Genomic DNA, 15,558 nt, shown 5'->3' on the forward strand with positions numbered 1-15,558 from the left:
TTAAAAGTTCTTGAAATTTCTTCCGCATTAACTGACCTTCATGTCTTAAAGTAATGATGGACTGTCGTTTCTCTTTGCTTATTTGAGCTGTTCTTGACATAATATGGACTTGGTCTTTTACCAAATAGGGCTATCTTCTGTATACCACCCCTACCTTGTCACACCACGACTAATTGGCTCAAACGCATTAAGAAGGAAATACATTCCACAAATTAACTTTTAACAAGGCACACCTGTTAATTGAAATGCATTCCAGGTGACTACCTCATGAAGCTGGGGTTGAGAGAATGCCAAGTGTGCAAAGCTGTCATCAAGGCAAAGGGCGGCTACTTGGAAGAATCTCAAATCTCAAATATATTTTGATTTGTTTAACACTTTTTTTTGCTTCCTACATGATTCTATATGTGTTATTTAATTGTTTTGATGTCTTCACTATTATTCTACAATGTAGAAAATAGTACAAATAAAAACCCTTGAATGAGTAGGTATGTCCAGACTTTTGACTGGTACTGTAGGTGAGACAACCAAATATCACAGTCAAATATACAGTATGAAAACATTCCATTCTAGCTAAACAATGGATATAGCGATTTGCCAAAAAGATATATCTACATTTTAATGCACACTTAAAATCTATTAATTGAAACAGTCATATTTTACACACACATGAAGGTACCCATAACCAGCAATCATTTCTGATGAAAAAAAAACAGGTGAAAAATGTGTGGATATAACGTTTTGGAAATAAACTCTTCATATCACAATCAATCGCTTTGATTCTATTTCCTTTTCTAACTGTCTGTATGTGGGGATCCATCAGTCATAATGAGGACGGCTGAAACAGTAGCAGGCCAAGGTTTGGTTTCTCAATGTGATGTCTGAGATGTGATGCACATGTGTGTTGTGTGTGTACAGGGTCATGTGTTGCTGGGGTGGTGGGTCTGACCATGCCTCGGTACTGCCTTTTCGGAGACACAGTCAACACTGCCTCTCGTATGGAATCCACTGGGCTGCGTGAGTATCAGAGGTTATTGGTGTTGATTTACAAAACATTAAGAACACCTTTTTAATATTGAGTTGCACCCCCTTGACACAAACCAGTGCACCTGGCCTGGCACCTACTACCATACCCCGTTCAAAGGCATTTAAATATTTTGTCTTGCCCATTCACCTTCTGAATGGCACACATATACAATCCATGTCTCAATTGTCTCAGGGCTTAGAAATCCTTCTTTAACTTGTCTCCTCCCCTGCATCTACACTGATTGAAGTGGATTTAACAAGTGACATCAATAAGGGATCATAGCTTTCACCTGGATTCACCTGGTCAGTCTGTTATGGAAAGAACAGTTCTTAATGTTTTGTTCACTCAGTGTATTTCTGCTCAGGATGTCTGCATTATGGTATGGTTTGTAGTGACAGTGTTATTTCCATTCAGCTTATAGAATTCATGTGAACATGAGCACTGTGAAGATCCTGCGCTCCCTCAACGAGGGCTACAAGATAGACGTCAGGGGCATGACAGAGCTGAAGGTATAAACACCTCACAATACATTATCCTCTGTGTTCACCTGTAGGATCTCTTTCAACTGTTTATAAATAAATCATGAATAATGATGTGTTCTTACAGGGTAAAGGCATTGAAGAGACATACTGGCTGGTTGGGAAAGAAAACTTCACAAAGCCTTTACCGAAGCCTCCAGAGATTAAACCAGGGTAAGAACAGAGTACCTTATGTTGACACCCTGGCGAGAACCACCCTAAGTGAATCTTAACATGTCTACATTTCATTTGGTGAAGATTTGTGCTTTGATTATACAGCAGTTCTATGTGTTTATGTGTAGTCATTTCACACATTTTCTCATCATTCACTACATGAGCAAAATGGAGCCCCATTGAAAACTAGGATGGGATTGAGGCTGTTATGGTGGCATTACATGTTTTGCCTACTTTAGGGATGACAATCATGGACTGAACCCAGAGGATATAGCTGCGTACAAGGGGAAAAAAACGGAGAAAAAAGCTTGATTCGAGGAGGTAGCTAGCAACTTGCATGCCGTGCTCTGTTGTGTCATGGTGGAATACTAGTTGTTGTGTGGGTTCTTCTGTTGCATGGAGTTTGTGGATTTCTCAATCTATGGGATTTTGTTGGGCCCCCCCCGCCCCCTATACTGTCTAATCATAATCTCTTGATCTGATCTCTTCTCTAATATTCTGATCTTATCACCTTCAATACCGTTTAAGCAGAGCTTGACCATCCCAGAAAAGCTCTATTCATTTTGGATAATCTCTTTCCATTGTGAGTGGTTCACCCTCATTTCCGTCCTTCCTTTCTTCTCACCCTCTCATTTGAGGCAGCACCTCTGAGACACTGGTGGCTGGTGACACCTTAATTGGGGAGTACCGGCTCATAGAAATGGCTGGAACGGAATTAATGGAATTCACTCTGTTCACTCCATTCCAGACATTATTATGAGCTGTCCTTCCCTCTCCAGCCTCTTGTTCTCTAAGACAATTAACATTCTTAGTCATGTTTCTTCTGCCATGTCCTCTCGTCTCATCTCACCAGCTGTCTTGTCTACTATGATCTGATAGGCCTACTAGACTACTGTTTTAAGGGGAAATATGTTTAAATGTTATTTGATCTTTTATTCTCAGGGACAACTGGCAAGAGATGGTGACAGAAGAGATCAAGACGATATTTCGCAAGGCCAACCGGGAGGTGGACAAGCCTAAAATATGAGCAGACGAGACAGACGGAGAGAGACAAACACGGGGAGAAGAGGACACATCCAAAGAGAGAGAGGGAGGAAGAGAAAGGGATGATGAAGAACTGGAGGACAGAGGGCATGGACCGGCCTGCTCACTGCAGCTTACGTGGCCTCCTTTAATAGGATTTGCCTGGCTTCTGTCTGTGTAATCTGCTTGTGGCCAGCACAGCAGAAAGGGAGAGCACTAATGAAATGAAGGTTGTTGTATTACCGTCCTGCGACAGGGATAGTGCGTGTCTTCTTAATGAACCAAACACTTATGTCTCTGGTCTCCTATTGGCCACTAAGTGGCTTTGTGTCAGTGGAGTGGTTTTGTCTAGATGGGATACAGTTTATGTCAAAGTTAGGAGAATTTACGCAGCAGGTTATGATAATTAATATAGCAGCTAAGAAGAATTAAGTTAAGGTTAGGAAAAGGGTTAGGTTTATGGTTAGCTAAAATCCAAAACATATCAACTTTGGACGTCAATTTGACATAAATTGTATCCCATGGCCAGTGGAGTTGAGGCCCCAGTGCTCAACAGGATGTACTACTGTATCACTCCACTCCCGTACTGTACTGTAGCTTTTAATCACATGCATAATAGGAGTTATGTCAAATTTAAAAATATATATATTTTATCACTCTTCTAAACGTTTTTAAAGGAGCACTTCTCTCCACCTGATGAGAGTTGTGGGGTGAAATAAGACATTTTGTTTAGTTATGCCAAAATATGATATTCAATTTTTAAGTTATGGCCGAAAAGCTTTGTAAGGGTGTAAGATTAGTGTTCCACAGTTGTGAGAGGAAATCGGATATATATCTACTGTATTGTTAATGGACCACAAGTTTGTTGGCATCTAGGTAAATAATTCCCTATAATAATCATGTTTTTTTGTTGAAAAAAAAGAGTGCTATTTGAGGACAATGATACAATGCAAAAACTAAGGACAGACACTGGATTTCTATGTTTTACATTGACTTAGAAATTCAAAACATAATTAGTATATGCATACTGTGTCCCGTTGTTATAGATTGTCTATGTAATGTTTCTGTAAAACGTCTTTCCTTTAAGCAGGGCATTTGGAGCCACGGAGTATACTGATTCTCCAAAGAATTGTCATGTCTGATGTCTACGCCTTCATGGACAAGAGTACCATCTCTTGTTTGTTTGAAGGTATGACTTGTATAAATGAAAATGAATGAGCGTCCATTACAGGCGCTATGAGCTCATACTTTAGGTTTACCTATGCAGCTGAAAACATGAATAGATCATTCCCAAATAACATGAGCAATGATATATGCAGATGGATGTTTGATGATACATATTGGTGAACGTTTATTGTCTTCTATTATTTAATCTACTTCATAGACTATGAGAACAATTAATTAAAATAATATACAGTATGCAACTATAATTTTCAAGATGCACAGTGTTGAAAAATGTAATTTGTTACTGATTACAGTCACATGACTAAAGTAATCAATCATGTCATCTGTAATCAGTAACGTAAAGATGCATTCATTATGTTATAAGTCTTGGATATTTATGAGACACAAAGACTAATGTAAATATTATATATTTAATTAAATCTGTTTTATTTACATGTATGTGACACTTATTTCAATGGCTCTTCGAGACAAGGAAAGGGAAAGTATTCTCCACATGGTTCCTCTATTCACCAGGAGATGGCGCTGAGATAACCTCTTGCTCTTTCTGTCCCCTCCATTCTCTTTGTCCTTTACTCTCTTCATTGTTTACGGTATATGATGATGGAGTGCAACTTTGTTTCTAACACCCCAGATTCTACTAAATGTCTGTTTTTTATAATTATTTATGGTTGATGAACAGTTTCTGAAACAGTTTCGTGTCTAAGGTCTGTTAATTGACAATAGAGATGTGTCATAAATTTGACTTCCTTGTTGAGTAGATCTCTTTCTCCCTGTTCACCATGTTAACCTTGCACTCCAATCTCACCCAGCTAGGTTTATTAGCTCTATAATGGGGATTTCCTAACTTAGTGAGCTCTATACAAAACTTAAACTCTGACAGTACTAACTACTGCGTTAAAAGTGGGTATGGTCTGTAAGATTGGGGAATCTTTTGGAATTGTGTGCCTTTCGCAGGTTTGCAACTTTAGGGTCTCCGGGGAAAGAATCTCCACATCCATTCTGTAGACAGAGGAATGTTGGCCATCAGGCCGACTGGAACGAGTATCATTCTCCTCACTGAACCCAGACAGTTAAGACACGTTCTGCACAATTGCACACTCACTGCAAAATGTAGTTCATTTCAGAGGCTTGCATCCTGATTACGGCACCTTTACTATGCAACATTAACCCTTTCTTGATCATGATGTATCAGTATGTTTGAGGAAACTGACCAGATTCTTACTTGGATAAACTCAATGTTAAGCAGACATCAAGTTTATTTTAGGTTTCTTTTTATTGAAAAAAAAAGAGTCAAAAGGGACACCACATTGCATTATGGCAACATTCCAAGGTTTAGTGGTAAATGCCTACAACAGTCATACAGTTTGGTTGGCAAATGGCATAGATAATTCAATCAAATCAAAGATTGCAGGGGAACAGTTTCAGTGCAGCTGGGAGGCAAAAACAACTGAAAGCATGAGAAATGTAATTTGCAGGGTGGAAAGTGGAAAATAGTATGACATGAAATTAGCTTGTAGTACACTTGTGCAACAAACTTTTTCTCTTTAAACATTAAAGATAATGCAACTAATCACGCATATCACAAACCCAATAAGAGAGAGGAGCCAAACCTATACTGGTGAAAAGAATGGTGGAAAATGTCTGATTTTATGGAAGGCAAAAATCAGAGAGATCATACTTAATATAAGCATGCTGTCGGGTCGTCTGCTATTCAATGTTCAGGTACTCTAAAAAGGCACTTGTGGTGTTCGGATTTTTCCTGAAATGTATTGAAATGCAGACTGACAATGTTATTGATTATGGCGCATTGTAAAGGCCAAACAGCATTTATTTGAACGTATACACTCCTGTTCCCTGGGAGTGCTTAATGTGTCTGATACAATAGTAGGTCTAGATATTCAGTCCACAGATGCCCTATTGGAATGTGTTCTTGGGGTAACAGTCATACCATAATAGACTCCTGTTCCCTGGGAGTGCTTAATGTGTCTGATACAATAGTAGGTCTAGATATTCAGTCCACAGATGCCCTATTGGAATGTGTTCTTGGGGTAACAGTCATACCATAATAGACTCCTGTTCCCTGGGAGTGCTTAATGTGTCTGATACAATAGTAGGTCTAGATATTCAGTCCACAGATGCCCTATTGGAATGTGTTCTTGGGGTAACAGTCAAACCATAATACACATACTATTTCCTGGCATGATTCAATCAGTAACCGTATCTCTCAAACTGTCCATTAACTATTACAACTCGTCACGCATCTTGTCTCCTTTGGGTCGCACCATTCTGCCGATGAAGAGGATGGAGTTGGTCTTGTTGTCCTTCACCAGGAAGATGAAGGGATGGTCAGCATAGAACAACTTGGGGTTCCTCAGCTTCTCACTTCCGAAGATGCTGGTGTCGAAGGGGTTCCCCTCGATGTCCCACTCCATTGAAGAGGCGTGGAACACGTTGGAGAGGTACAGGTCCTTCTTGCCGGAGATGTTGGACAGATCGGCCTTGGTTTTGTCCACAGCATCGGTCAGACCAAGTTCACCAAGAGTTTTCTGGAGAGAAGTGTACAATAGACAGTGAAATATGGAGAAACGTTTCATATGTAAGTCAAATATGTTCTTTCAAAGTCAAGCTTGCGAGTTGAGTCATAGTTTATGAGATAAGTCTTTAATGACCCTTAAATCTATTGCAAACAATATAATTGCAATGATGTAATTACCTGGAGGTTGTGGCTAACCTCCATGCTGACTTTGGGCAGAGAGATGGCCACGGCCCTCTCCTCCATCTTGCCCATCCAGGTTTCCAGCTGCTTGCGGGTCAGCAGCTTCTCCAGCCTCTCAAGGGGTTCCAGGTGATAGGGCATGATGAACACCAGGCTGGACTGCTTCTGGCCCAGTGGCATGTCCAGCACAAACAACCTGTTCTCTGTGTCATCATGGAACTTATAGAGACCTGTGGAACACAGTCATGGGATGAGAATAGATGAGTCAAGTTCTCTCGATAATGATGTAGATAATGTCTTATATTAAGGCTTATAGTACGGTATGTCTCTATTCAAAAGGTTAGTGAAACCTACCGGTGCGATGCATCATGGGAACAGAGACTGTGAATGAACGGGTCACCAGGAAGCCACGGTTGTCTACCATCTTCTCATGGAACTTCTCATCCCAGTGAGCTGGAGACAGAGGATAATGTTTTCTAAAGATATTCACATCTCACAATCTTACTGTTTAATACGCCCCAATATAAACAGTAATAACAGTAGTCAAAGGTACTAACTACTAGGCTACTGTGTGTTTTTGAATAACTCTACTTACGCTTGAAGAACATAGCGTTGGCGATCGTTGCTCCGTCAGCATTCTGAACATCCTTGGTGATCTCAGGCAGCTTGCCGTCTGTCGACTTGGCCGCCCATTCGTTGATGGAGTTCACTGCGCTCCTCTTGTCCCTGAGGTTGATCTTCGAGTGGTCATAGTTGTAGTGCTTCTTGCTGCTCTTCACAAAGTTGTCGGCGAAGGTGACCGAGCTGGGGCCGTAGAGGCGGTTACTGATCTTCCATGTGACGTTCCGGGTCTTGGGGTCGCTGACCTCAGTCAGGAGCTCTGACAGGCCTGTGTGCAGGTGCTCATCCTTCAGGGCATCAGCGCTGAGGACAGACTTGACCTGGGAAGCGGTGGATGCCTTGCCCCCGAGAGCCACCATGCCAAGGGAGGAGGCCACCACCACAGGGGATATCAGGATGTTGTCAAGGCCCTTCTCCTTGGCCACCGTGTGGTAGAGGCTGAAGGCCAGGTTGGCGCTCTTGTCAGCCATGGTGGTGGCATGGCTGCTCAGCTTCTTCTTGTCTTCTCCGGAGGCCACAACGGCCAGGAGGCAAAGAACTACAACATTGGTTACCCACATCCTTTCTGTCTTCTGGTTGTTGAGCAGCTATAGAAGCCTGAAAGCAGACAAAAATACAATAATGTTGGAAATCCTGTGTTGGTATTTGAGGCCATTGTTTCAAAGGGTCTATTTTTGTATAGCCTGTATATGCTGAGTATGTTGAGGTTTTGCCCTCAGAAAAGACTCAATTTGTCGGGGCATGGGTTCAATAAGGCATCGAAACCGTTTCACAGGGATGCTGGCCCATGTTGACCCCAATGCTTCCCGCAGTTGTCTCAAGTTGGCTGGATGTCCTGTTGAGTGTGAAAACCCTAGTAATGTTGCAGTTCTTGACACAAACCGGTGTGCTTGGCACCTACCATACCCATTTCAAAGGCACTTCAATCGTGTCTTGCCCATTCACCCTGTGAATGGCACACAAACACAATCCATGTCTAACTTGTCTAAAGGCCTAAAAATCCTTCTTTAGCCTGTCTCCTCTTCATAACAAGTGACATCAATAAGGGATCATAGCTTTCACCTGGATTCACCTGTTCAACCTATGTCATGGAAAGAGCAGGTGTTCTTAATGTTTTGTTTACTGAGTGTAATGTGTTATTACAGTGTGGTTTTAGAATGAGGTCCCACATATTCAGCAATTAAATGACATTAGCCACCACGTTGGCTGCATAAATGAATGGGTTCCAATTTTAGGCAGCCATGTTTCTAGCCACGTCAGCAGCTATAGAAATCTTGAGCTATAGCAGCAGCCAGGAGTGCTGGGCTCTGACTGAGGGTGTAATTTGATTCCTCTCTGTGCTCTTGTTAATTGTAGAACAAAAAAGCACACAATTTCTAAAATAAAATATGATATTCAGAATTTCTCAGAGGTATCATTACAGCACAAATTTGTCAATAGATCATGTCAACATAGAACCTATGGAGGTACTTTTTAGCTGTTACTAACAGGAGCTCTCTTTTCTTTGCCCGACTTGTTCAAACAAAGGAACAAATATGTAGCCCTCAGGATACATGTGGAGGAGTGGCTTCTGATCAATCCTTTGATTTTCCACTACTTGTAAATTGCTTTCCTGCCTTCAAAAACATGGCAGTATATAGGCTGTGTAGCTTTTTTTCACAGATTCTGAATTTTTCACTTTGTATGTCTTTACATCATTCTCTTGGGATACCTTGAAATGTTTTCATACTGATGTCAAGGTTTTCGTTTTTCATTCTGAAAGAAAAGAGGTGCATGTGGTAATCTCCATAGAGCAGGTGATAAAGCATTAGTCAGACTCATACGGAGTTATTTTATTACTTCTAAATTTTAATATTCTTTCCATCTTCCCTTGATATAGGGTCCATTGTTGAAAACATTTAGTATTTTATATTTTCTTGAATAATGATCCGTAGTTAGGTATATCATGCATACACACACGCAAAACTTCTCTCATTGGTCAGTGCATGTCCCAGAAAAACATCCATCCAATCAGAAATGCCACAGTGGAACAGCATCAGTTCCACAGAGAACCAAGTTCGGATTTTTTATAACATCCCACCACTCCCAAAATCATCTATGCAATGTTAGTCAGTAGCTGTTCTGCTTGTTTGTGTGTGCAATTACCCTCAAAAAGGCACAGTGATGCTGAAACGTTGGTGTTTTACCCAATAAATTACTGGCACACATACATATATATACATACATGGCAGTTATAACTGTACTTTGAGATAATATCGTTGCTTGATGATGCATGTTGATGTTTGGTTTACAATTATTCAATAAATTAAGAGAGAACCAAAAATCATTGCATTATATAACTTGATTAACTATATATAGTTAATCAAGTTAATGCAATGATTTGTAGTTCCCTCTTAATTTATTGAATAATTTAAAAAACAATCATCAACATGCATCATCAAGCAACAATATTATCTTAAAGTACAGTTATAACTGCCATATCTAATACCCTTTACAGATACATTGCATGAACATCAATGCGGCATCCTATCAGCTACTCCAGTTCTCACCAAACAGTTGAGATAATAGGAAATATGTCATTTTACTAAACGTAAAGACTGAATCAGAATACATTCCACAGAGTTATGTTAAAAAGAGTGCCATTTCAGAACCTTAATGCATGCACTGTACTTTGACTTTAAACATTAAAACAAAACAGCTCTCCCAACAAACCATGGTCAAACGAAAGCCTTCTCCCAGACTCTCCCAATCCTTACCTGGCAGAGCTTGGCACGATCTCTCTCAGCCCTCACTCTCTGGGTTCGCTCGTCTGTTGACTGATCCTACACTTTTTTCTCTGGACTTTATAGACCATGGAAAAGAAACTTCTGGAAGTTGGGAATGGGCTATGCAAATTTAAAAACCTATGTGTCTCCTCTGGAGCGGAGACTTCAGACCTCCCCCTGGATCCATTTGATGCAGTGCTCTGCATGGTCCTAATGCTGTAGGCTGACTCAATCACACACACAGCTTTCATCATATTAACTTTCACACATTTTCTAACTTTCACCAGCACAATAGATATGGGTATGGATGTGGTCATTTTGTTTTTATACAGAAAAGTGCAAGAAAAGTACACTACAATAGTGTGGATACGTGCATGTCAGTGATGATATCCATTTGGCTTCCTCTTGTAGTTGTGAATGGGCACACCGGGCACAATGCTCATATGCATGCGTATATGTGTATTGTATTTTCAATAATCCTGTTCAAAAGCAATGACTATGGAAGGGAATAAACATGGCATTTATAACAGTAGTTGTAACCGTAGTTACTATAAGTTTGTAAAAGTAGTTACCGTTTCAGCCTCTCCATCACACACCCCTCCCCCATACTGCCACGTCTTCCTCAGCTGATTGCAGGCTTGTTTAGGATGGGGGTTGTGGAGCAGGAGCTATAGCAACAGTGCTGTAGAAATCAAGCTCTGTCCTAAACACGTCCTCACCAGTCCGAATACAAGCAACTGAAATGGCTTTTTACACCATTTAAACGAAAAGTAATCTTTTATTGTAACACAATGTGAAATTCTTCCAGTACCATGAATAACTTCTCTGAAATAGATATAGTGAAATGTAATTCTGATGCCATCAGTTCACATCATTTCACTGTGCGTGTAGTAGCTAGTTTTTCTCCAGAAACGCACATTTTTTGCAACCCTATTTTAAATTGCCCTCACATGCCAGCTGATGAGAGCCTTGCCTTTTGGTGATCGGGGGAGAAGGTTCCCCGAGACTTCTACAAACGTAACCTCATTCCCACACCCATGCCACTGTTCCATGTCCCCACACCTTCCCCCAGGCTCCGTTTTTTAATTCTGTAGGAGTCAAATGCTCTGAAATTCCTCAGCACCTGCATGAGGCAGGCCAGGCCTAGTTCAAACTAGCCTGGTCCAATCCCCAATGGATCTTTTCTAATGCAAAGATGCCCCTATCCTGTTGATTAGCAATACCTTTGTTTTTTAGTGAGAACTCTATAAAACTCACTAGGGCCTCATACATGCATAATACCTTTGAATTCAGCAAACCAACATGGACTGAAAGGTGCTCCTGTGAAATAATGTTTATTTTATTCTACTGAGCCATTTAGTCTTTGTTCATATTCTTATCATTTATTTATTGTTGTTGCATTGTAGAGAAGGAACCTGCACTTAAGCATTTTGTTGGCCAGTGTATACCATGTGTATCCTGTACATACGACTAATACATATTCAAACTCCTGTGAAAGGATGGAGGGACTAGTACGCCTGGTGGAGATAGGGGCATTTAAAAAAAAACACATTTATGTTGCTCTTCTGTAGCTATGTACACAACACTTAAATAGGAAATTAAAAGGCCTTTGGGGTGATACTAATTATTACTAAACCCACAAAGTGAAATGGTTAAGGACAAGAAACAGAAGTCTGCAGCTGCTACTGAAGAGGTTTCCTAAACATTTAATTTCCTGTTTAATCTCAATGTTCTTCAGTGTCATATTTTTTTCCCATGCACAACCCAGCTGAACTGTAATTTTGCTCTCATGCTTGTTTGACGTTAGATACTGTCACGCCCTGTCCATAGAGAGGCTTTTATTCTCTATTTTGGTTAGGCCAGGGTGTGACTAGGGTGGGCATCCTATGTTCCTTTTTCTATGTTTTTGTATTTCTTTGTTTTTGGCCAGGTTTGGTTCTCAATCAGGGACAGCTGTCTATCGTTGTCTCTGATTGAGAACCATACTTAGGTAGCTCTTGCCCACATGGGTTTTGTGGGTAGTTGCTTTCTGTTTTGTACCTGACGGAGCTGTTTCGGTTGTTCTTTTTGTTAGTTTGTATTTAGTGTTCAGTTCTATTTAATAAATAACGAATACGTACCACGCTGCGACTTAGTCCTCACCTTCTTCCACCAACGGCCGTTACAGATACACTAACGGTGTTTTTGGTGCTTGAGATGTTCAACATGATTGGATATGTGAAACAGTATCGCTGTGCAGGATTCTGTACCTTCATTCAGCGACATGAGAGACACCAGGGATCTATTCAGTTAAAGGAAACTTGGGGGGTGCTGCCAAGACTAACGTATGATGTCAGACCTCAGTGATGTTGCCACGGTGCCGAATGATGTACATTTCTGTGGCATTACCTTTAGATCTGCGTCTTGAAGATGGGTAGAGAGCAGCATGTTTAAAGAATATCACAATCATGCAATTCACATGTCACGAATAGTCTACCATGAATAACACATCTATGTACTGGATATCTTTCAGGAGGCATTTTGATGCCATATCAATAAATGTTTATACTGTGGTTGATAGTATGTGCAATCATTGACCAACAACAATACGTTTTAAAAACAACTATTGAATTTCTGTCAAGTAAGTAACTAAACTTCCATCGTTTGGAATCAATCAAGTAAAAATGTTTCCAACATCCAGCGCTTGATCCAAACTCTTGAGCTCAACATATTACATTTGATTTGTTTGAATTCTGATTTGATTCACTTGAACTCCTCTTCAGGTCTGTGACTGTGCTGAGCTGGCAGAATAGGCTAATAACTGCCTGGGGGTGGGTTCAAAGACTGTATAAAATAGTCATCTAGGGAAGGGCTCGTAATACTTGGCTATTGGATTAGCATGCACTCTGGTGGTCAAAAGAGGTTAACATTTTCCATAAACGGAAACAAAGTTTCCTCCTAACAGTGCAATTGCTAAACTTGAGGGAGACTCAAGTTTTGCAAATTTTAAATTGAGGTCACATTTTGGCAGTTTAAAAGAATGGTCAATATATTGTTGCGGCTTTAATATAACCCTGAGGTTAGCTCTGATTGAACTCCTATTCTCATTATCTGTCTTCTAAATATGGACTTCATATTTGATTAATTATACTCGTTAATCTGTTTCTTTTCCCATTTAGATAAGCATTCAAATTAAAGAGGGTGGCAAAATGAATGTGTAAATATTCACAATGGGACTAATCCCATGCAATTCTATACATAGACACTAGATGGCAATCAAAACAAATAAATGCCTTGTCTGATCTGAAGTTTCTTGCACTGAGACAACACTTTTGATCCAATTGGAGAAGGTCAGAGTCAAGGAACCTTGGATCTTCTCCTCTAATACATTTTGAGAAAGAGGTCAGGAGAGAGTACGTGAGAAATCAAGGAAGGACGATTGAAAAAGAGCCCAGTTCTCCATCACCTGAGCGATCACAAGCTGTTACGTTATAATTTTACCCTCTCTCCACACACCTTCACCTGTACAAAGACCCTAGTCTGTGACTTCCCCAGTGCCTCGCTCACCCAGCCACCCTCCCTGCTGCTTGGCTTTTTGGAGGAGAGACATACAGAATCATCAAACCAGCTGGAGTCTCTGACTAATGCCTGCATAGGGAGAGCAGGGGGTCTGCTACTCTGCTGAAGCTCCCTCACACATGAAATGTCACAGGAAGTAGTCTGAACACCACTCTGCCTCCTGTGCCGTTGCAAGCTCCCAGCCAGTAAGTGGAGCCGTGTGTGTGTGTGTGTGTGTGTGTGTGTGTGTGTGTGTGTGTGTGTGTGTGTGTGTGTGTGTGTGTGTGTGTGTGTGTGTGTGTGTGTGTGTGTGTGTGTGTGTGTGTGTGTGTTTGAAATGTAGATGGGGGATCCACTCGCTGTCATGCATAATTTCATGTGAGGAGATTAATTGGATTTCAATTATTTATTTTCCTTTACTTCCATCCGAGGGTTGTTAATTCTCTGGCTAATTGAGAATTACAAAGTATAAATGAACCAGATGGATGCATAAAGGATCTACACTACTACAGTACTAACAGGATGTTCAATCATTTTGGGTGCCATCCACTTGTAAATGTCTTGACAACAATCACTTTGCAGTTCTCATTTAAGGTTCTCCCTCTGTCAAATTGAATTGATGTCAGAATGATAGCAATGGAAGCATTTTCTGTTTGCTTAGATACATATAAATAGATGTTCCTTTTCTGACCACAAATTCTTATTTATAATGACGGCCTACCCTGGCCAAGCCCGGACGACGCTGGGCCAAATGTGCACCTCCCTATGGGACTCCCAATCACGGCCGGATGTGATACAGCCTGGATTCAAACCAGGGACTGTAGTGATGCGTCTAGCACTGAGATGCAGTGCTTTAGACTGCTGTGCCATTCGGTAAAACTTTCTGTTTATCAAGTAGTTTCATCTGTATATATATATATATATATATATAAAATAGTTCTTTAGGTTTTTCCTGATCAGGTCACATGGTAAGGAAAAAACTTCAGGCCTTAACTATGATGGAAAATGAAACACTGCGAGCATATAGAAAACATATAAGATGAAACATAGAGATCATTTTATTCTGCACTTTTTAGGGCATTCTAATGTTGCTATTCTTTGTGTGGGAAATCTGGATGTGTGCAATTGCATGAATCATTTTGGACAGAGATGGCATGGTTTGAAATGAACAGCTGAGCCCCAACCAGAACAGAAGCTGCTGTTTATCATAGCCCGGTTCTGTTAACTACAATCAGTTCCGTTTGGGTGAGTGAGAATCAATGACAAAAGCTTTTATTAACCTCATTATCCAAATAAAACAGCATAATATTGTCCTGAGAGTTGCATCATCTATTGTTTTCTAAAGGCCTACATTCATGTTTTACATAATGAATGAAGAGAGCTGACAGCTTATTAGCACTTCATATTACCACAATATGAAGAAATACTCATGGCTGTAGTGACGGCAGTAGGGTTCCTGTTTCCCTTCTAGCTGGTGCCAACAATCTGACACTCAACAACATGGTGTTCTTTTTGCAGGGATTTATGAAGTAAAATGACAAGGCATTATAAGAGTCTTCGTCAGTAGAGTGTTGGCTGAAGATCATTTCATTTTACGATCCTATAGTAATTTCAACTCTTTGAGAATAATCAAGTACAGTGGGGCAAAAAAGTAGTTAGTCAGCCACCAATTGTGCAAGTTCTCCCGCTTAAAAAGATGAGAGAGGCCTGTAATTTTCATCATATGTACACTTCAACACTTCAAAAAATACAGTGGTTTGATTCACCCTGAAAATGGTTATATTCAAGCTCAATCCATAAAATATTGGAAGGTGGAAAAAAAGTGTACAATAGGGGTTGAACAATAGTCCTACAAATCCACCCTAATCCTCACTACTCATGGAACTGTATGACAACAGTCCAATCTTCATGAACCGTGCGCCAGGCTCCAGGTTTAACCTGCTACGTGTGGTATGAGTTCCATAATGATTCAAAAGGCTATATGTCCCAAATTAT

General features: G+C 40.5%; 2 protein-coding genes across 4 annotated transcripts in view; one reads left to right on the top strand and one right to left on the bottom strand.

Moving 5' to 3' along the window:
• Positions 1 to 4,359, top strand: part of LOC109906103 (retinal guanylyl cyclase 2-like) — a 34,405-nt gene extending 30,046 nt beyond the window's left edge. Inside the window, exons 16-19 of the mRNA XM_020503761.2 lie at positions 916 to 1,014; positions 1,439 to 1,533; positions 1,631 to 1,716; positions 2,659 to 4,359. Coding sequence (XP_020359350.1) covers positions 916 to 1,014; positions 1,439 to 1,533; positions 1,631 to 1,716; positions 2,659 to 2,743 — 365 coding nt within the window. The 3' untranslated portion in view covers positions 2,744 to 4,359. The remainder of the gene's footprint in view (positions 1 to 915; positions 1,015 to 1,438; positions 1,534 to 1,630; positions 1,717 to 2,658) is intronic.
• Positions 4,360 to 5,173: 814 nt separating this feature from the next.
• LOC109905838 (serpin H1) lies at positions 5,174 to 10,165 on the bottom strand. Of its 3 annotated transcripts, none has more exons than XM_020503470.2 (6): positions 10,018 to 10,125; positions 8,973 to 9,016; positions 7,236 to 7,858; positions 6,995 to 7,093; positions 6,638 to 6,870; positions 5,174 to 6,470 (listed from the first exon to the last, which is right to left on the bottom strand). In XM_020503470.2, exons 3-6 carry the CDS (start codon positions 7,819 to 7,821, stop codon positions 6,168 to 6,170), a joined length of 1,221 nt encoding a protein of 406 aa, XP_020359059.1. In that variant the 5' UTR covers positions 7,822 to 7,858; positions 8,973 to 9,016; positions 10,018 to 10,125; the 3' UTR covers positions 5,174 to 6,167. The 3 variants fall into 3 exon arrangements, with proteins under 3 accessions (XP_020359059.1, XP_020359060.1, XP_031646918.1); XM_031791058.1 differs by having other exon boundaries at positions 5,179 to 6,470; positions 8,955 to 9,016; XM_020503471.2 differs by lacking the exon at positions 8,973 to 9,016 and having other exon boundaries at positions 10,018 to 10,165.
• Between the last annotated feature and the right edge of the window lie 5,393 nt (positions 10,166 to 15,558).

The sequence above is a fragment of the Oncorhynchus kisutch genome, linkage group LG15, assembly GCF_002021735.2.
Source record: "Oncorhynchus kisutch isolate 150728-3 linkage group LG15, Okis_V2, whole genome shotgun sequence".
In the NCBI taxonomy this organism is placed as follows: domain Eukaryota; kingdom Metazoa; phylum Chordata; class Actinopteri; order Salmoniformes; family Salmonidae; genus Oncorhynchus; species Oncorhynchus kisutch.